The sequence below is a fragment of the Apodemus sylvaticus genome, chromosome 15, assembly GCF_947179515.1.
Source record: "Apodemus sylvaticus chromosome 15, mApoSyl1.1, whole genome shotgun sequence".
In the NCBI taxonomy this organism is placed as follows: domain Eukaryota; kingdom Metazoa; phylum Chordata; class Mammalia; order Rodentia; family Muridae; genus Apodemus; species Apodemus sylvaticus.
This window is the reverse complement of record NC_067486.1, coordinates 83,482,863-83,505,363: the sequence shown is the minus strand read 5'-3', so window position 1 is coordinate 83,505,363 and position 22,501 is coordinate 83,482,863. Positions and strand designations below refer to the sequence as shown.

At 46.7% G+C, this 22,501-nt stretch overlaps 2 protein-coding genes across 4 annotated transcripts in view; one reads left to right on the top strand and one right to left on the bottom strand.

Annotated features, from left to right (window-relative positions):
• The window catches only part of Dgcr2 (DiGeorge syndrome critical region gene 2), a 54,305-nt gene that overhangs the window by 27,992 nt on the left and 3,812 nt on the right, over positions 1-22,501 (bottom strand). The window lies entirely within an intron of this gene.
• Positions 10,222-10,748, top strand: LOC127665554 (60S ribosomal protein L29-like). The gene has a single exon (XM_052157984.1). The coding sequence runs from the start codon at positions 10,272-10,274 to the stop codon at positions 10,734-10,736; it is 465 nt and encodes a 154-aa protein (XP_052013944.1). The 5' UTR covers positions 10,222-10,271; the 3' UTR covers positions 10,737-10,748.

Here is a 22,501-nt window from a genome sequence, read left to right as displayed (position 1 = left end):
CTCCCAAAATAGAGGGAAACGGTTATAACCTTGCATCAGAATATACAGAACATTTAAATGGCATGCCAAAATAAGGGGAAGGATAGAACCATCTCTAGCCCAGGGACTCTGGAGGACCTTTCTTAAAAGGTGGAACTTGAACAGGGTTTCCTAGAAAGGCGACACTTTGGTATGTTCTGTGTGGTGTAACAACACTGCAGGAAAAAAGGGCTTAGAAGAGGCTCATCAGGTGATGTGTGAACAGACAGGCCGCTCCAGAACCTGGAGACCAGCTGTCAGAGGTGCTGCGGCTGTCATCCTCACTTTATCGGCATGCTGCAGGCAGCCAGCCTACCGAGGCAGTGACATGAGAAGATGTGTTCGAGCGTGGTGAAGCTGGCAGAGGTTTCTGACAAGATAGAAGTGCTAAACACACTCAGCCAAACACAGGTGTCAAGAGGAGGCAGCAGCGACACTAGAGCCACACGCTGAACCCTCCCTTCTGTTGACTTTCCCTTTCCTTTGGAGCCCTGGCCCAGGCACACAGCAGCACTCAGGGCAAGTCTCTCCCGAGCTTGAGCCCTACTGCCTCACTTCCCACACAGGCTGGCTGCTGCTGCTGCTGTTTGGATTATGTGTTCTTCTCAGGCACTGTCCATTTTGTTTTTGGAGACACGGTTTCTCATTGGCCTGAGATGGCTGTTTAGGGTGAAGCTAGCCAGCAAGCCTCAGGATTGCCTGTTTCTGCCTCCCCAAGCACCCAAGACAGTAACTGTGTATCACGGGTGCTGGGTATCGAACCCAGGCCCTCATGCTTACACAGAAAGCACTTCACTGCTGAGATATCTCCTAAGGCCCCAATGCCGTTTGATAGAGAATTTTATCCAAGATTAGGAACTGGACTTAAGGCTTCATCTTTTGACAAAGACCACGAGGAGCAGTGGGTGGCTGAGCAGGTAAGGTGGCCTTTGGCAAGTCTGGTGACTGGGTCTGACCGAACCCTGGAGCCCATAGACAAAAGGAGAGAACTGACTCTTGCAAGTCATTCCCTGACCTCCACATATGCACCATGGCATTCGTGCAACCACACACATACACACACACCCAACATACAAAAAGTTTAAATGTAATGAAATTTTCCTTTAAAAAAAAAGGGGGTGGGGGTTTCATCCCCACATAAAGGCTCACATATGCCCTCACATGTCTAGGGAATGGATCAAAAGGAAGGTGTACCCCCAACTAGGGTGTAGAACTTACACCACTGTAGTTAATTTTTAATTTTTATTTTGTGTGTGGGTATATGGCTGTGGACCATTTGCATGCAGTGCCCTGGAGGCCAGAAGAGGTCACTGGATCCTTGGAGCTGGAGTTTTGAACTTGGGTCCTCTGCAAGAAAAACCAGTGCTCTTAACCACTATAACATCTCTCCAGGCCCTTAACTTTGCTTTTTTAAATTTAAATTTTATTTCATGAACACCTTGAACACGGTGTTTTGGCTGCATGTATGTCTGTGTACTCCATGCCTGCATGACACCTTGTAGAGGCCAGAGGGAGGTGCTGGCCTCCATGCAACTGCTGTCAGCCGCATGCTGGGACTAGGAAGCAAACCCAGGGTTTTCTGAAAGAGCAGCTAGTACTCTGAACCACTGAGCCATCTCTACAGCCCTCAATAAAAGGACTCTTGACAATAACATGACACGGTATGCATGACTGAAGAAACAGGCATTTCTAAACACTAATATCCTGCAAGGGCTCAAGAAACTCAAACTAAACACAAGACGTCGAGATGTGGAAACTATGGAGAGGACAAACCTACTACCGAAGAGAGGCGAACACGGTGCAGAGATGGGACGTCTCTGTAGAGCATCAGAACCAAGAAGCAGAAAGAAAAGGACCGGAAGGAAGCAAGAAGCCAACAAGATGGCTCAGTGGGAAGGAAGGGAAGGAGGCAGCATGCCCCACAGGACCCTGCCAGCCAGGCCCCAGGAAAGGTGTGCACACTGGCCCTCTTCCCTACACTAACAACCAAAAATTTTCTTTAACAAGCAAAGTTTAAGTGATATGAAGAATAACTCTTCAATTTGATGAAAACCATAACAAATCCACAAATATAAGCAATCGTATGAGCGGTTAACACCAGAAAAAAAAAATGACTACAAGTCACATGGCAATTGAACTGGTTAAGAACTGAGAGAGCAGGTTTACTTGTGTAGGTTGTAATTCCAGAAGGAAAAGTGACAGGGGTTTTGTTGTTGTTGTTGTTGTTGTTTTGTTTTGTTTCAAGACAGGGTTCCCTCTGTGCAGCCCTGGCTGTCCTGGAACTCACTCTGAAACTCTGAAGACCAGGCTAGCCTCAAAAAAGAGATCCACCTGCTTTTGCCTTCTGGTGCCAGGTAATGGATTACAGGTGTGCGCCACCAATGTCTTAATTAGAAGTAATAGAAACTGGAGGGTAAAGGAGCAACCTTTTTTTTTTTTTTATCATTTTTTTATTGAAAAGGGAAATAAAAACATTTTATGATAAAATTAAAGATTTACATAGAAAATATTTCAGATAAAATAGAAGATACACAGAAAAACATGTTAAAATAGACAATTTTTATAAAGTGGTAGACATGTAAAACATTGCTAAATTAATTGAAATATGAAATAGAAACATTTTATGGTAGAATTGAAGATTTACACATGGAAAATATTTCTGATAAAATTGTCAAAAAATGTAGAAAAACATGTTAGAATTGAAGATTATCATGGAAATTTTTATATAGATATAATAATGGTAGGCATAAAAGTATTCCTAAGTTGAGTGAACTTTTTTTTTTTTAAAGGAAAAAGTCATTGTCTTAATAACAGTGATAAATCCCATGTCCAAAAGACACTTGGGAAAATGTACCCACACGCAAATGTGCACACAACGGACACACTGTACACATCAAAACTTCTTGTTCTTTTATGAGATGCTTCCTATGCAGGAGGCTGGGCCAAGACGAAGCTGAATACCTCCTTTCCAGCCGCTGGCTGTCGGAAACTACACTAAGTGGATAGTGAACTCCAGCTCTGTACTTGTGTGGCCAAGAAACTGCCACTGCTGCTGGGTAAAAAGAGGAAGGATTATGAGGTCACAGTCCCCATCAGTGACAGGAGAACAAGCCTTGCTTCCCACTGCTTCCCACGAAGCAAGGTGTCCTGGCCCCCAGCAGCATGCCTGCTGCTGAGTGGGAGCAAGTCTGTTCAGATGCAGTGTGGACGCCAACCAGAGTGTTCTCATCCTGGTTATTGTTTACAAAGAAGAGAGAAGATTCCTGGACTGCTACACGACTATGTCCTAGTGACTGGCCCAAGAGCTAGCAGCACCTGAAAGCCTTGTCATCTGTCCGCCAGGGTTGTCAGGAAGCCCTTAAGCACAGGCGTGAGGTGAGACCAGGACCAGAGCACCCGAGATTCAGGGAGATTCAGGGCCCTGCTACTCCACACTGGTGCACACACAGACACTGCTCCAGTGCACTAAGACAAGGAAGCTGCAAAATAAGGCAAACGTTCTAGCTAGGAAAGTGAGGGAAGCCAAGGAGCCGCCAGGAACACACTGCCAAAAGACAGAAAGGCTATCCTTCCCGAGACCTTCTGCTTCTGTTTTTGAAGATTTACTTTATTTATAATTCTGAAGTATCTTTTTAACTGTGTGTGGGTATACAATATGATCAAGTAACCCAGAAGGGCGGTCAGAGGCATTGAAGCTCCTGGAACTATAAGTAGTTGGGCACTGCCTAATGTGGATGCTGGGAATTGAACTCCTTTGCAAGAGCAATACATGGGTTTTTTTTTTGGGGGGGGGGGGATTTGGTTTTTTCAAGACAGGGTTTCTCTGTGTAGCCCTGGCTGTCCTAGAACTTACTCTGTAGACCAGGCTGGCCTCGAACTCAGAAATCTGCCTGCCTCTGCCTCCCAGAGTGCTGGGATTACATGTTCTTAACCTCTGAGTCATCTCTCCAACTGGGGACTATCTACTTCTAAGTCTGAGTCAAGATAAGTGTTTAGAAGCAAGAAGTTGGGTGTAGTGGCTCAGGCCTTTAATCTTAGCACCTGAGAGGCAGAGGCAAGCATATTTCTGTCATTTTGGGGTCAGCCTGGTTCACATAGTAAGTTCCAGGATATCTAGAGGTACAAAGTGAGACCCTGTCTCAGAAAACAACTCCCCCCAAACAAACGAAAGAGCAATAAATAAATTATTAGACCTTGGGGGGAGGAGTCTTCTCAACTCTTATGTCTTAAATATGTGTAGTTTATTGTAAGACAACTGTACCATAATTATAGGCTATTTTAAAGACTACTATAAAACAAATTTCAGTTTATACAATCAGTAAGCAAGAACCAAGGAGAAGGCACTGCCGCTGCCACTAACAAACAGCCCAGTAACAGCCCAGTGTCGCAATGTTCTCCAGGGGTCAGAGGTCAGTTACCTCCTCTGAGCCGCCTGCCTCACCTGGACAAGTTGAGCCTGGCTCACAGTTCTGACCACAGCTCCAGAGCAGGGGTCAGGTTCATAGTCGCAGGTCAGGGCTGCCTGCCTGATGAAGACTTTATTTAAAGAGAAATTAATCATAAGAGCGTCTTTTCTGGTCTCAAGTCTCCATCCCTAAGCATTAAGTCAAGTGCCTAAAATATTCCACTCTTCCCAAGCCATTCTGGGTGTTCCAGACTTTTGTGGTTAAAAACTAATTTCTAAACTAAAAAGAAAGGCCAATAAATAAATAAATAAATAAATAAATAAATAAATAAATAAATAAATAAATAGCCAAGAACTCAGGAAATGGCCTTCCCACGAGGCTTTCTCCCAGCACCCTTTTATTTCCTCTAGAAGCACCTGTGCTGAGGCCTGCGCGCCTGCTCTGGAGAACAGCCCTTATATCCACACGCACCCAGCTTCATCTGCTGTTCACTACTCAGAACTTGGGGTAGGGGAGGCTGGTTTCTCACTTCTGCATGTAAACTCCTTCTAGCAAAGGGTCCTGAGGCTCCAGCGCTCTAGGTGGAGACTCCTCTGTAGCCTGCTAACTGTCCGTCACGGGCTGGGCGGTTGTCAGACTCTGGGAGCTGGCACTGAAGCTACGTGTGCACCTGAGGCAGGATGGACACAGGGAAGGAAGAGACCCTCAACACCCTCAGGTCAGAGAAAAGGCCTCTTCTCCTACAATTTGGCTAAAACTGCTCCTTTAAACTTTTATTTAAAGAAAAAAAAAGTGGCCAGGCGGTGGTGGCGCACACCTTTAATCCCAGCACTTGGGAGGCAGAGGCAGGTGGATTTCTGAGTTCGAGGCCAGCCTAGTCTACAGAGTGAGTTCCAGGACAGCCAGGGCTATGCAGAGAAACCCTGTCTCGAAAAACAAAAAAACAAAACAAAACAAAAAGTGTTGTGGGGAGCTGATAGCTCTCAGCAGAGTTTGTTTTCCTCATCCTGAACACACCCGGCCACCCTTCTCTGGCTTAACTGGACCTTAGGTTTCAAAACACACCCTCTTCTTAGGACCCTTCCCTCACCTCCCCAGTGGGGTCTGTTGGATCTTAGCCTACCCTCCCTTTCAGTAGGTAGGCTTGTGTCCTTCCTAGCACACTCTTGGAGTTGGGCACACAATCCCACCCTGTTACAGTAACTCCAAGATCAGAAGTGTGTTGCTGCTCAAACATCTTCCTAATTAAGGAGTGTCTGGTCAGCAGGAGGACAGGCAGCTGAAGCCCAAAAGCATTTGTGGGTGACCAAGTGTTCAGGAGGAAGATTCCTTCCTGACCCCTCTGGAAAGCGGGCAGGGGTGGTGCTGGGAGCCCCTGAACAGGAGAGTTCCTCATTAACACAGGAATCCCGCCTTCCAACAACAATGTGAGGAGGGGCTGGTTTTAGCCAAGCGACTTCCAGCATTTGGAGTCACATCACTTAATGATGGGTGCTGCCTCCACAGGGCCTAGCTAGATGTGAGCTGAATGTCAACCTTTCCTTTTCCTTCCCAAGACCCTTTGTCTCTCCAAAAGGCAACTAGTATGAATTTCTGCCACACAGGAAGCTGCTCAAAAAGCCATTACATTTGGGTCTGCAAAACCTGGGCACCCAGGCCTTACAAGTCTCTCCTAGATAGACATGGGTGAGGCAGGGCAGCTCTACCCAGCCCAGGCAGGGCAGCTGTCAGTTCACTGCCCTCGGATACTTGTGTGGAGCCACACCCACACAACTCAAGTCCCACTTCATCAACAGCTCTCAGCAGCATCACACACCCCTTAACAGATTTTTCTTTTGTTTTGGTTTGTTTACTTTTTTGTTTTGAGACAGAGTGCCTCTGTGTAGCTCTGGCTGTCCTGGACTAACTCTGTAATCCAGGCTGGCCTTGAACTCAGAGATTTGCCTGCCTCTGCTGCCCATGTGCTGGGATTAAAGGTGTGTGCTGCCAGTTGGGGTGGTGCACACTGGTAGGATTTGGTGAAGGAGGCAGAAGCAGGAGGATCACGAGTTTGAGGCCAGCCTGGGCCTACACATTTTTGGGAGGCAGAGGCAGGTGGATTTCTGAGTTCGAGGCCAGCCTGGTTTACAGAGTGAGTTCCAGGACAGCCAGGGCTATACAGAGAAACTCTGTCTTGAAAAACCCAAATCCAAAAACAACAACAACAACAACAACAAAAAAAGTGTGTGCCACTACCACCTGGTCCCTCAACATATTTTAATCCAAGGCCTCTTTATATGCTAAAATTACTGAGAATTTCAAATAGTTTTTGCTATGTGGCTTAGATCTATCAGTAGTATTTTGTGTTGTTTATTAAAGCAGAAAAATAACCTTCACAAGAACTCAAGCACATGCCCCACATATTAAACATAGACTGTGAATAAACACCTGTTCTGTGTGGCTATGACATGTCTCCCCCAAAAGCACACTTGTTAGTGGCTTAGTCCTCAGCTCTGAGAAATGATGAAATCCTAAGGTTTCTAACCCTATCTAAGCCATCGATGCGCTCCCAGCAGAGCGGGCTATTGGGTGGGGCTAGTTAGAGCAAACAATTGCCAGGAAGGATGTGTCTCCTTCACCCCCTTCCTGGTGCTCATGAGGTGAGCGCCCTCCCTTACCACATGCTAGTGCCTTCACGGTATTCTGCCTTGCTTCTAAGCCGCAGTAGCAGAGCCACCAGATCTCAGGCTGGAGTCTCTGAAAACCTGAGCCTTTCTCCCATTCTGAGTTATTCTTCCTTTGGTGTGAAGAGACACCATGACCAAGGCAACCTATAGGAGAGCACTGACTTACAGTTTCATGACCACCATGGTGGGGGGAGCATGGCAGCAGACATGGCACAGGAGCAGAGGCTGAGAGTTTACATACTGACCCACAACCAAGAGGGGTGGGTGGGGCACATGATGTTTGGAGGGCATAAAGAGAACCTGAGGGGCAGTGATGCAGACACAGCTCGGCTTACTTATAGAGCTAATAGCTATGCAATGCCGGTAAGTCTCACTTGTTTTCACTGACCTTTGCTTCACTGAGAGAGGCACAGCCGCAAGCACTCCTCAGGCCCTCCTGCTGACTTGTGCTGAGTGCTGAGGCCTGACTGTCTCAGCTAGGTCGTGTCACCACTGTTGCTTACCTGATGCTACCAAACTGGACTGCTGGCGTATCGGTGAAGTGTTTGTGAATGGATCAAGCTGCTGCTGCCTGCTAACCTGAGAACTGAACTGCTGATTTCCAGACAACACAGATAGGAGTTGCTCCAAAGAGCAACCTTTCTAAACAAGTCTACTTCCCCCTTATCCGTTCTTTCCCACCACCTCTGGTGGGTCATGGGCTAAAAGAGAGGTTAGAGCCATCATTAAAAATAGGTTTTGAGAAAAATTAAAGTTACCACAAAGTGGATCAAAAATTTCTACCATAAACGCTAAAACTATAAAATATCTAAAAAAATAGGGGACCAGTACTGATGTCAGCCTTGGAAACCACGTCCTGGATGTAAGACCAGCAGCAACAGTCAGGAAAAGAATAGACAGATAATGGCGACTTCACAGAGTTTTGTGATCAGGACACAATCAAAGACCAGAAAAATAACCCAATTAATGGAGCAAAGTATATTAAATTCAGTATCACATAAGGTACTAATATTCAGAATATATATAAATAATTCCTATAACAATGCAAAAACCCAACTGCCCAACTCAAAACTAAAAGAATCATGTAGCTATTTCTCCAAAGAAATATAAATAATTGCCTTAAATCCCAGCACTTGGGATGCAGAGGTAATGGATCTTTGTGAGTTCAACGCCAGTCTGGTCTACACTAGGACAGCCAAGGCTACACAGAGAAAACCCTGTCTTGAAAAACCAAAACAAAAAGATATATGATTCACCAATAAACACATTAGTCATTAGAGAAACCCAAGCCAAGCCTCCAGTAGACAGGGCCTCATACCTGAGAACAGCTATTTCTTAAGGTGAAAATGTCCTGACAAGGAGGACAGGGTGAGCCTTAGACTACTACCACAGCAGTGCGAGAGGGCTCGGCATCTGTGGAACATAGAATTAACATAGCAACTAGCAATTCTGCTCATAGACATATACTCAAGAGAACTAAAAGCAGAGACTGTAACAGGTAGTTGTGTACCAAAGTCCACATCAGCACTTACTGTAGAAGCAACTCATAGTCACCAACTGAAGGATGAAGAGAAAGTGAGGTATATTCATTCTGCACAATATTACTTGGTTATAATAACTTATATGCGTTACAAGGTGGATGAACCTGAAAATATGCTAAGTCAAAGAAACAAATCACAGAAGACCATATGCAGCATGATTCCACTTATATAGAATCTCCAGAATACTCAAATCCACAGAGACAGAGTTGACTAGTGGTTGCTAGGGGAAAAGGGAGAAGGAGAAGTTATTATTTAATGGGTATACAGTTTCTGATTGGTATAATGAAAAACTCTAGGACTATGTCGTGGTGGTGGCTATCTAATAATCAGAATGTTTCTGTATGCCACTGAATCACAAGCTTAAGACAGTTGAGGGGTTGAAAGATGGCTTAGTGCATAAAGCACTTGCCATATAAGCATGAAGGACCTGAGTTCAAGTCCCTAGAACCCACAAAAGAGCCCCCTGCAGTATCGTGTTGGTAACCCCAGTGCTCCTACAGCAAAGCAAGAGGCAGGCAGAGATATGAGACCCCTGGGAGTCAGGCAGGTACCATGGAGACCCTATCTATCTCAAACAAGGTGGACAGCTAGGACAGCTACCTCGGTGGTCCTCTGACCTGCACACGTATGGCCATAGTACACGAACTGCACACAGTCACACAACGACACGACACATGTAAAAGAAAGCATAGTTAAGGATGGGATTTAGCTCAGGGCAGAGTGTTTCCCAGAATTCACAAGGAAAGCCCCTGGGTTTAGTCCTCAGGACAGCAAAAGTGAAAATAATTAAAATGATAAATGTCATGTGATGTATATCATACCACATTCTTTAAGTCTTTAAGGAGAGATCTCCAGCACTTAATGACATCTTATAATGGAGGTTCCAGATACGGTAAGATGGCGGCCCTGGTTATGTGGAGAGGCACTGCTAATACATTGTGCTGTGGATGCCAATGGAGAGCTTATAATTTGTGTCTGTAGACATTTCTAAGTCTGAACAATAAAATTCTTTTTCTAGAATCACCTTCTCTGTCAGCAAGAGTGGGCCTCATTTTAAATTATGTAAATTGAGCTGTCTCAAGCAACTGTAGGAAACTTAGAATACTTTCCAAATCATTTAAAAATTAATTTCTCTTCAACATCTGCCCACAACGGGCAGACAGAGCACTAGCACAAATCACATTCATCACAAAGGACATCAATTTCCAGCAAAGAAATGCTGAGACAGTCACCTCCTTCCACAGTTCACCCTAGTGCCCCAAGACAATGAGGATGCGTGGACAACTTGAGCCCCAAGACCAGGAAGTGTGAGTGCACTCTGCAGGTCTGTCATTTGCCCATCATCCTGCTTTAGACTGAGCTAGCAGCTGTGTCCTAGCAGGCTTTGCAAAGGCTCTCAATCTGTACCAGAAGCTTCTAGAAAAACAGTTATTTTTTTCCAGGACCACACTCCAAAGCAGCAGCAGAGCAGAAAGGATCTGAAAGGATATCTGGAGGGACTTCTTTTCCATTTGGCCACACTATTTTAGTTTTTCCTGTGGACATCATCAACAGGAGACACAAACCACTGTTAATTAACAGATAACATGCTTTCTCTTCCGGTCCCAGGCGCTGCGGGAGTAGAGGGTTACCATGCAGACATGGCCAAGTCCAAGAACCACACCACACACAATCAATCCCGCAAATGGCACAGAAATGGCATCAAGAAACCCCGGTCACAAAGATATGAATCTCTTAAGGGGGTCGGCCCCAAGTTCCTGAGGAACATGTTCTTTGCCAAGAAGCACAACAAGAAAGGCCTGAAGAAGATGCAGGCCAACAATGCAAAGGCAGTGAGTGCGCCCGCAGAGGCCATCAAGGCCCTGGTGAAGCCTCAGGCCGTCAAACCCAAGATGCCAAAGGGCCCCAGCCGCAAACTCTGCTGCCTGGCTTTCATCGCTCACCCCATGCTTGGGAAGTGGATTCGAAGCTATGTGGCCAAGGGGCATAGGCTCTGCCAACCAAAGCCCAAGGTTCAAACCAAGGCGGAGGCCACAGCTCCAACTAAGGCCCAGGCGTCAGCTCCAGCTCCCAAAGGTGCCCAGGCCCCTGTGAAGGCCCCATAGAAAAGGCGCCTGCCAGTGTGAAAACAGATGCACTGCTGTGACACCTACCCACACACTATTTGCAGATGACCAGTGTCCTATGCTGTTTTTACAAATAAATTTAGGGCTAGGAAAAAAAAAATAACAGATAACATACAAAATAGATCCCCTCTGTGATGGTTTGTATATGCTCTTCCCAGGGAGTGGCACTACTAGAAGGTGTGGCCTTGTGGGAGGAAGTGTGTTACTCGGGGGTTGGGCTTGGAGATCTTCCTCCTAGATGCCTGAGGAGGCCCAGTCTGTTCCTGGCTTCCTTTGGATAAAGATGTAGAATCCGCAGCTCCTCCTGCACTACACCTGCCTGGACGCTGCCATGCTTCTGCCTTGATGACAATGGACTGAACCTCTGAACCTGTAAGCCAGCCCCAATTAAATGTTGTCATTTATAAGACTTGCCTTGATCATGGTGTCTGTTCACAGCAGTAAAACCCTAACTAAGACACCATCCTAAGTTAAGAGTGAAGAAGGCCTCAGACAGGTCAATATCTAAGCCACCAGCGACATTGCCTAGGGCAATCCTTCAATCAGCAGCACAGTGTACACAAGAACTAATCAGGAGGAAAAGGCACAATAAAGAAGGAGTGCCTATCCGTGTGCAGCACAGAGGGACTGAGCCTAGCTGTTTGATAAAATATGGCCTGGCTTCAAGAAGGACTGCAGCTGCCAATGAAGGGAAAAAATGTATCCAAGTGCTTGTCCAACACATGCCAGGGAAGACAGAGTCAGGAAGGGAGGACAACAATGACCAGACCTTTGTGATGTTCATAAAACTTCCCACGACCTTCAAAAGTACCATTTGCGCTTTCATGAGAACCCAGGGACATTTACACTCTTGCCTCAAGAATGCCACCATCTTCTTGGGCCTGTGTACTGGCTAGTTTCATGTGTCAACTTGACACAGGCTGGAGTTATCACAGAGAAAAGAGTTTCAGTTGGGGAAGTGCCTCCATGAGATCCAACTGTGGGGCATTTTCTCAATTAGTGATCAAATGGGGAGGGCCCCTTGTGGGTGGTGCCACCTTTGGGCTGGTGCTCTTGGGTTCTATAAGAGAGCAGGCTGAGCAAGCCAGGGGAAGCAAGCCAGTAAGAAACATCCCTCCATGGCCTCTGTGTCAGCTCCTGCTTCCTGACCTGCTTGAGTTCCAGTCCTGACTTCCTTTAGTGATGAACTGCAATGTGGAAGTGTAAGCTCAATAAACCCTTTCTTCCCCAACTTGCTTCTTGGTCATGATGTTTGTGCAGGAATAGAAACCCTGACTAAGACAAATTGGTACCAGCATAGTGGGGTATGGTCATGATGTTTGTGCAGGAATAGAAACCCTGACTAAGACAAATTGGTACCAGCATAGTGGGGTATTCCTATGACAACCTGACCATGTTTTGGGGAGGACTGTGAAATGACTTTGGAACTTTGAGCTAGAAAAGCCATTAGAATATTAAGAGCTCGGTGGAAAGTTCTGTAGGAGCTTGGAAGACAATGTTAAGAACAGTGCAAAAGATGGAGGCCTGGCTTGTGAAATTTCAGAGGGGAGATTAAAGACTCTTACAGTGGCCATGTTTTGATTGTTAAGATTCTGTGGTTTTGGTTAGCTGGGGCTGAAGAATTAGCTGTGAGTAACAAGATACCAGAACCACTAAAGCAAACCTTTGTGTTACTGGGACTATTGATGCTGGTTAGCTGGAGCTAAGAAATTAGTGGTGATTAAGAAGAAACCAGCATCACTGAGATGAAATCTTCTTGGAAGTGTTTTCTGAGAGCACAGAGAGTGTGTTCCAGAGATAGCCACAGTTATATTTTGTGCTGTAGCTGGACTTGGTACTGTGTAAGAGTCACCCAGATGGTACTGGTTTTGAAGGCATGAAGGGGTCATGAAGAGCAGCTGAGGCTCTTGGCACAGTGAGAGGCCACGGAAGGCCATTGGTGAAGGTACAGCCTCAGTTGCAATTGATGGCCCAGGATATGAAGGAGTCATGCATAAGAGAAGAGGCTTTGCACCATCAAGAGAGCCTATGAGAGGCTATTGGTGAAGCCTAATTACAGTGGAAGATAGCAGCGTTTTGGAGATGCCAGTGCCATGAGATGACCACCAAGAACAGCAGCAGCAGTGGAGTACAGGCACCTGGAGCCTAGAAGACAAGCTGTGTGCTACAAAGGGCAGAGCTGGAGAAGTAACCCACACCCTTGGAGGAGCCCAAGATTGTGAGTTGGATCCCAGACATTGAATCATTGGAGCAAGCCAATAAGAAACATCTCTCCATGGCCTGTGCCCTGATATGTTTCCCTCTTGAAGGAAGAAAGTATTTTAGTGGAGCCCACAGTTAAAAGACTTTGAATTTTAAAGATATTGGACATTTTAAGGTGATTGAACTTTTAATATGTAAAGACTATGGGACTTTTAAAGTAATTTAGATCTTGGGGATGAATAAGAAAATAAGGGTTGAGGCTTAATAATGATGGGTTTGTGTGTCAAGTTGACAAGGGGTCAGTTGTACTGGCTAGTTTCGTGTGTCAACTTGACACAGGCTGGAGTTATCACAGAGAAAGGAGTTTCAGTTGGGGAAGTGCCTCCATGAAATCCAACTGTGGGGCATTTTCTCAATTAGTGATCAAGGGGGGAGGGCCCCTTGTGGGTGGTGCCATCCCTGGGCTGGTGCTCTTGGGTTCTATAAGAGTGCAGGCTGAGCAAGCCAGGGGAAGCAAGCCAATAAAAAACATCCCTCCATGGCCTCTGCATCAGTTCCTGCTTCCTGGCCTGCTTGAGTTCCAGTCCTGACTTTCTTTGGTGATGAACAGCAGTGTGGAACTGTAAGCCGAATAAACACTTTCCTCCCCAACTTGCTTCATGGTCATGATGTTTGTGCAGGAATAGAAACCCTGACTAAGACAGCCTGGTTTGGCAGTCTCTGCAACTCTGCAATCCTGTAGCTCCTTTCTGGTCACTGCTACATGCAACTACTGGCCCCTACAGCTTCCTGGGATGGCATATGAGGAGGAGATCAGTAGAGAGAGAGGCACCAGAAACCTAAGACTAGCTTCAGCTCCAAACTACATGGCAATGACCATATCTTGTTAGGCTACACTCCTTGTTCTGAGATGCATGGAGGTGACTGTTCCTGGCAGTCCTGAGGCTGAGAACTCACTCAAATACTTGGGACACAAGTCCTGAGAGTTCTGTTGCCACCAATGGCCCTGTAAGAAGAGAGTGCTCTGAAACAGTCCCCTAAGCATAGGGGAGCCAGAGCTCAGGGCCTTGCAGAGCACAGCTCACTGCTGGGTCTCTCCAGGAGAGTCCTGGCTAGGGTGGCCAGTTCCTAACTAAACCTGAAGGCTGAGTAAATTCAGAGGTCATCTGGCTAGGTATCTTAGTGACTTTTCTATTGCTATGAGGAGACACCATGGCTGTGAGCTTCATGGAGGCTCACGGTTGAGTCACTTCTGACCATTAGGGTAGGGAGCATTGCCATCAGACAGGCAGGACTGGTGCTGGAGCAGTGGCTGAGAGTACGCATGTGGAGACAACACAGTGGCACAGCTTCTGAAACCTCAACGCCTACCGCAGTGACATACCTTTCCAACAAGGCCACACCTCCCAGTCCTTCCTAAAATAGTTCTGCCAACAGAAACCAAGCATTGAAATGCATACGCCAATAGGGCCATTCTCATTCAAGCCACCATAGCTACGTAGCTGAGTTTGAGGATACATGTGCTGCTGTCTCAAGAAAACTTAACTTCAGCACTGACAGGCTGGCCAGTGGGTAGAGGCACACATGTGCATGTCCACACACACAGGCACATGGATGGACATACACACAAATATGTAAAAGTAGAAAACCAAGAAAATTCAACTTCGCTCCACCATTCTAGTAAACAGCCTTCTTCAGGACTTTTTAAGTACTATCCTTGTTTAGAGAAAAGAAATGAGGTCCCCACATGCCTCTGAGGACCAACTTTCCAAATGGAATGGTAGACAAATTACCTGACTCGGAATGGTAGCAAATTCAAGATATGAAAAGATTTCAAAGTCTTATAGGTAAGTTTTTGATGTTGAGACAGCAGTTTTGGCTTTGAAGGCTAGGCTAAGCGCCAACAAAATTCTTCCTCTTCCCTGGTGGAGGGTGGAAGTCAGGACCTCATCTATACATTAGACAAGTACTCTGCCAGTGAGCTACACTCCAGCCCCACCTGAGGACAATAAATTAAACAAGGCAACCCTGAAGCAAAGCTGAACTGGAGTTCTGAGGCAAACAAAAAGATGATCTAAGGCCAAGCAGCAACAGACAGCTGAACTCCACCCTCTCTAAATCTAAAGAGTCCCTGCTCTGATCTCTGCTCAGTGGTCTCTACAGCCTAAGAACATCATTTCAGATACTCCTTGGGAATCTTCAGTCAAGCACAAGACCAACACACCAGAAACTATCTGAAAAGGAATGTTATCATTTATGGTTATCTAGGCTGTGTACCTAAAGTGCTAAACAGTGCTAAACAGAGTATGGGACTCTCAGATATGACGTGGAGGCAGAGGGACAAAGACGGAAGCAGCTAGGCCCAATACAGACTATAGGACAGGTGAGGAGGAATGTGCTCAGCTCCTGACAGGCTGAGTGTTGGAATTCCTGAAGGGTAATTCTGGGCACAGCAGCAAAAGGGAGCAGTAAGGACAGATAGGATTGTGATGATGGTGGTTAGTGGGAAAATGTGAGGCTGAGACTCAAGGTGGAAAGGTAGAAGATGAGACAGAGGCGGAAGGTCCCCACTAGAGCAGCATATATCAAAGTGTTAATGTCAGGCTCCTAGACTCCAAATACTTGCTCTACTTTATAAGGTGGAGCTGTGTAACCTTGGCCAACTAATTTATTCTCAGAGTCTGCTGGTCTATAAAACAGGGTTAAATCCCACCTCACACTGTTACTGTGAAATACAAACATGTAACAGCATTTAACTACAACTTTATGTCTTTATTTATTTACTTATTTTGTGTGTGTGTGTCTGTGTGTGTATGTTCTAATTATCTTTATAGTTACTTTCTGGTTTTTTGTTTTGTTTTAAATTATGTTTTACCTTTAGTTACAGGACCTATTTCCTTTTAAAATTCCTTTTCTTAAACATGGTTTGCAAGTGAAAAATACAAATAAGTAAATAAATAACACAACAAAACTCCTGCCACCCAAGCCTGACATCTAAGCCTGATCCTGGAGCAGGTGAAAAACACTGCAGAGTAGTTTGGATCAGTGATCCTTCGATCCGTGATCCTGCGATCCTGAGAGAGATGGCGACAGAGAGAACTGGATCACAGAAGAAACTCTGGAAGAAGCAAGAAGAGACTCTCCCTCAAAAACAAGGCAGAAGAGACTTCACCAGCCCCAGGCCAGCCTGGTCTATAGAATGAGTTCCATGCCTCCTGGGTTATACAGGAAAACCCTGTCTCAAACACAAAACAAGGTAGGAGAGAGAGAACTGCTTCCAAAACTGATCTCCACACAGACATTGTTTAAATGCCCAACAGTCTGTGTGTGCGCACTTACATGTGTGCAAAGGTCAGAAGTCAATGTTAGATGTTTTGCTCAATTGTTCTCAATTTTTTTTTTTTTTTTTTTAAAGACAGGGACCCTTGTTGACCAATTCCGCAAGCTGAGCAGACAAGTGAGCGCCGAGCCCTCTCTCCATGGGTCACAGCTGACCATGCTGCTCTTCCCAACCTTTCGTGTGCTTGCTAGGGGGTTACACTCAGGGCCACAAACCTGCTTAGCCAGCATGTTTACCAACTGAGCCATTTCCCTAGGCGTTTCCAGTGCTAGTCTCAGCCACTACATAGCCTGGGCTGGGCCTGAACTCAGAAGCTTCCCTGCTTCTTCTGAGTGCTGTTGAGTAAAATACCCTTTTCTGACCCTTGACTTTCACAGAAATGTCTTCAGAGGAAATATAACCACACGGTTCCAAACACACAAAGTCTACATGAAAGGTGACAGCAAGGTTAAAATTCTGAGCAGGTCTCCCAAGCTTGTGGAAATGCACACAATGCAGGTGTTCCTCTGAACACAAAGACACTGTGGTGAGATCACAGGCCGAAGCCACCAATGAACTACCCTGAGCTGGCCACCCAGGCCCAAAGAACTATAAAGCATTAGTGCCTACCCTTTGGAAACTATGGACCCTGAAGGGTCTCGACCCAGTAACAAGGTACCTATCTTTAGGCGGGAGGGCTCTGCACTCCTTCCCAGTGCTGTCACCTGGTTTTGGAATTGTGACGCAGGCATCTACACGCTGGTCCTCAGTGTCCTCCTGTTTCTGCTTCTGATTAAAATCTAAGTGATACCCCTACTGATCTCCAGGGACACGTGTGTACAGACACACATAAAAGTAAATATTAAAAACAAACAATAACAACATACAAACAAAAAAAGAAAAAGGGCTAGGTGTGGCAGCGCATGCTGACTTGGGAGATTAAGACAAGAGAATCACCATGGGTTCAAGTCCTGCCTATGGAATGCACTGAATTTTAGGACATCTGGACTGCAAAGACCTCGATTTACACAAAACAAATTAAAAAACAAGTTGGTAAAAAGCTTACCATGCAAAGACTCAAGTTCAATCCCCAGAAACCACTTTAAAAAAAAACCAGTTGTGGGGCTGGAGAGATGGCTCAACAGTTAAGAGCACTGACTGCTCTGCCAGAGGTCCTGAGTTCAAATGCCAGCAACCACATGGTGGCTCACAACCATCTGTAATAGGATCCGATGCCCTCTTCTGGTGTGTCTGAAGACAGCTACAGTGTACTCATATAAACAAAATAATAAAATAAATCTTAAAACAAAACAAAGGAAGTAAGCAAAAACAGTTGTGGCTAACTGGGTATTGTGATGCATGCCTTTGATCCTAGTACTTGGGACACAGAGACAGGTAGATCTCTGTGAGTTCTCAGCCAGCCTGGTCTACAGATTGAGTTTTAGGATAGACAGGCCTACACAGAGAAACCCTGTCTTGAAACAACAAACCCTAAAAAACAGCAAACAAACCCAGCTGTGGTAATGTGAGCAGTGGTAACCCCAGTGCAAGGGAGGGAGGCAGAAGTGGATACCTGATTAGCCTAAGGCGTGAGTCCCAGGCCAGTGAAAGACTCACAAAAACAGTCTGGGGCTGTAGAAATGGTCAAGAAACAGCTTTGGTGCACACATGAAGCTCTGAGCCTGGTCCCAGAATCTATTTAAACGCTGGCGTAGCAGCATGAGCCTAACCCTAGCACGAGGAGAGTGAAGACAGGACTCTATGGGGCTGGCTAGGCAGCTAATCTAGCCAAGTCCATGTCCTGTGAATACAGGGAGACCTTGTTTCAAAAGCCAAGGTAGAGAGTGAATCAAGGATAGTCAATGTTAATAATCTCTAGTTTCCACACCAGTACACATGTGCACATGCACCCATATCCACATATATGCAGAGGACACAAACATACCATCGAGTGGTGGTGCCTAAAGTATTGGGGTTTTGTGTAAGCTCCACCCCACACCTACCTGGCAATAGCCAGGTATGCCCCGCCCCAGAGATCTGGCCCACTATAAGAGGGGCTACTTGCTCCTCCTCTCTCTCTTTGCTCACCGCTCTCCCACATACTCTCACCTCTCTGCCCCTGGGGCTCTTCCCCCCCCCTCCACGTGGTCATGGCCGGCCTCCACTCCCTCCTCCCTCCCTCCCTCCCTCTCTCTCTCTCTCTCTCTCTCTCTACCTCTCTCTCTCTACCACTAACTCCCATCCCCTATTCTGAATAAACTCTATTCTATACCATGTCTGTGTGTGTGTGGTCTCTCAGGGGCAGAGGTGCCCAGGCAAGGGCCCGCCTGGACACCTTCCCCCACGCCGCCTAGCCACACTCACCTAACTCACCTATATTCTCACCTAACCCCTTATATTACCCCCTTTAAGCCTCATCATCCTTCATAAAGAGTGCCAGCTGAGCTTGCGCCTTGGCTTCCATACACATGTGTTCACACCCACACATCCCCATCACACCCGCACATCCCCATCACACCCTCCCACATCCCCATCACACCCTCCCACATCCCCATCACACCCTCCCACATCCCCATCACACCCACACATCCCCATCACACCCTCCCACATCCCCATCACACCCACACATCCCCATCACACCCTCCCACATCCCCATCACACCCACACATCCCCATCACACCCACACATCCCCATCACACCCACACATCCCCATCACACCCACACATCCCCATCACACCCTCCCACATCCCCATCACACCCACACATCCCCATCACACCCACACATCCCCATCACACCCTCCCACATCCCCATCACACCCACACATCCCCATCACACCCTCCCACATCCCCATCACACCCACACATCCCCATCACACCCTCCCACATCCCCATCACACCCTCCCACATCCCCATCACACCCACACATCCCCATCACACCCACACATCCCCATCACACCCTCCCACATCCCCATCACACCCTCCCACATCCCCATCACACCCTCCCACATCCCCATCACACCCTCCCACATCCCCATCACACCCACACATCCCCATCCAGCACATCCCTAACCACACCCTCCCACACGTATGGCTACGTTCCTTCAGGACCTACCTGAGCACACTCTCAAGCCAGCTGACCCCCTAGCCTCACTCCTTGCTCAGTCTTGTCCTGCCGGACAGGAAGCAGTCCCCCCCAGCTGATGAAGAGACAAGCTGAGGGAAATGATGGCTGACGCCAGCAAACAGAAGTCAGCCTATGCAGAAAGCAGCAGAGAGGGAGCAAGGACTGTGGAGGTAGGGGAGGCATCCCAGGGGAACTGAAGGAACAGCCTCACTGGGCAGAAGAGAGCCAGAAACGAAGGGAGAGTGCAGCTTCACATCAAACCAGCCCCCAACCAAGGCTACGCATGCCAAGCCGCACCCCTTTCTGTGGGACACCCCACCTGTACCCTAGGCCGGGTGGCTGGTAAGCTTTAGGAAGGATCCACACAGGCAAGAAGCCCTTGTTCTTTGTCTCTCAGTATAGCTAATACCCAAGGAGCAAGCTTCACCAAACATGAGGCCCAACCAGATGGCTCTGCCTGCTCCCTCATCCAACGCCCATCCTGTGGAATGACTACAAGGACCTCCTCCTCCTCCTCCTCCTCCTCCTCCTCCTCCTCCTCCTCCATTAGGGCAGCTGCATGGCAAACGGCTAAAGGAACTACTGTCCTTTATGTAAAAAACAAAAACACAAATAGCCATTTTAATATGTGTGTATACATATATACATGCATACATATATACATACATACATATGTGTATGCATACATACATACATACATACATACATATTTTATTTTTTATACATTTGTGTTCTGTCTGCATGGATGTCTGAGGGTGTCAGAAGTACTGGAACTGGAGTAACAGACAGCTGTGAGCTGCCATGTGATTGCTGGGAATTGCACCTGGGACCTCTGGAAGCACAGCCCCTTGACTGCTCTTAACTGCTAGGCCATCTCTCTAGCCCTCAAAGACTGGTTTCTAAGTGCCCACTCTGTGCCTGTTCAGGCACAGGGGACACACAAACTGTGTCAATGAGTAAAACCCGTCACTGTGAATAATCCTAGCACTGTGAGAAGTGTAGAGGCTGAAGGCTGCTCTTCTTGACAGGTTTCAGTTCCAAATCTTCAGAAGTGGGCATAGAGCCTGAAGCAAGCACAGAGAGTCAAAGGGGGCATAGCCCTGGGGAGGTGAACAGCAAGACCAGGTTCCAGTGGGAGAACGATGGGAGGGGAGGGGCTTTATATAGGGGGAGGAAGGGGAAGGCAATGCAAAGACAGGAGGAGGGTAAAGAAGAACAAGGAGAAACTGGAGGCCAAGGCAGTGGTGGATGTGTGTGACTTTGAGGCCAGCTTGGTCTACAGAGTGAGCTCCAGGACAGCCAGCACTGTAGAGATCCTGTCTCAAAAAAAAAAAAAAAAAAAAGATATGTTTTGTGTTTATTTAAAAATATGTGTGTATATTACACAAACCAAATGAGTTTATAGCACTTGGGGTGGTAATGCTCTTCCCAAATGCCACACTCTAACAAAAACCCTAGCGCCAGGCAAGGGGAACATCCTTCAAATTACTGGTTAGGGGTCTAGGCTGAATCCCCAAACAATGCAGGGTATTACTGTTACCCCTGGTTGCCTCCCAGAACTTGAAAGTTTAGCCCCTATTGGTGAAGATGCGTAAGGTAGAAAAACTGAGCTGGACCTGACCTTGAATCCTCCTCCCTTAGGACTAGCTAATATCCAAAGGTGTTACACAAGCTGCCAAGGGAGAAAAGCAATCAACAGTGTCACCTAGCTGTGAATGCTGTAAAGACGGTAGTGACCTGCATGCAAGGCGGGCCAGTGCTGTAATAGTGGCACTTGTGTCTTGGAAGTAACCAACAGCAGTTGGTTACTGAAGGAACTCATGCCAAAATGTGCTGGGACTGAGGGCTGTCTATCCCTGGTAGACGCACAATTCCTACAATAAGGCTTAGGGAACAGACAGAAGAGGTCATAGACCCTGAAAGGGGTGTGAGTGGAGCGGAAAAACTGTAAGAGGCAGAGAACCAGGGTATTCACTGCAAGATAGTACCTTCTATGACAAGGAGCTGTATCCATGAAATCCTAATATATTTGCTCAAACAAGATCTGCATAAAGACTACCAAGTGACATCCAATGTGGCTGAGGTAAGTGTCACACGGCCCCACATCTAGAGGAAGAGCTACAGGCAAATATCGGTTGTAAGAGAAGAAAAGTCATTCTTCTTTTCCAGGGGCTGAGCCCAAAGGCTATTGGATCGCAGTCAGCCAGCACACGACATATACAGACAGCAGCACTCAATGACTCAGCATGTTGTACGTATACATACATATGTATATACAATAGATGTAATAAAGAAAAAGAGGTCAGGAATTTCAAGCGGGGACACAGGAGGTGGAAGGAGAGTCGGGTAAAAATGATATACAGCATTCATATGTGAAATTCTAAGAAATAACTAAAATAATGTGAAAACATAAAGAACACAAGGTGAAAAGGAAAAGTGTGACAGCATAGAGAATCCTGCAGTGGTTGCTGTGTGTGTGGCAACATTGAAAACTGCTGCACTGGGCTCCTACAGGGAGCCCCCCTCCCCCCTCCCCACCTTCCCCCCCTCTGACCTGCAGGCACACCCCATCTGGCCCTGAGACTCAAGGGTTCCCTAGACTCCTTAAAACCTACCTGTGAATAATGGCAACAGCAACAGATGATCTGTGTAACACACTTGCTTTACATCAGATACTTTTTGGAATATTTCCTCACCCGTTTTGATCCTTCTGTTTCCATGAATCATAGGATGATGTTTATGTTCAAAGTGAGGAAGTTGAGGCACAAAGTAATCTAGAGAGGTGGAAGGGAGGAGAAGGAGGGACAAGGACAGGGACAGTAAGAGAGGAGAGGAAAAAGGAGAGGGGGAGGGGAGAGGAGCAGCTGAGAGGAAGAGGAGACCCTAAAGCACTAGACCTTGACCCCAGGCAATGTAGTTTCAGGGCACATGCTTTGAATCCACAACCACCAGCCATTGACTAGAACTGAGAAAAAGACCTTTGCATAACTTGTCATAGTTTTGTCAACTTGACCTGTGGGCATGTCTGTAGAACATTTTCTTGATTACTAATTGATGCAGAAGAGACCACTGCCCACTGTGGGCAGTGCCACGCCAAAG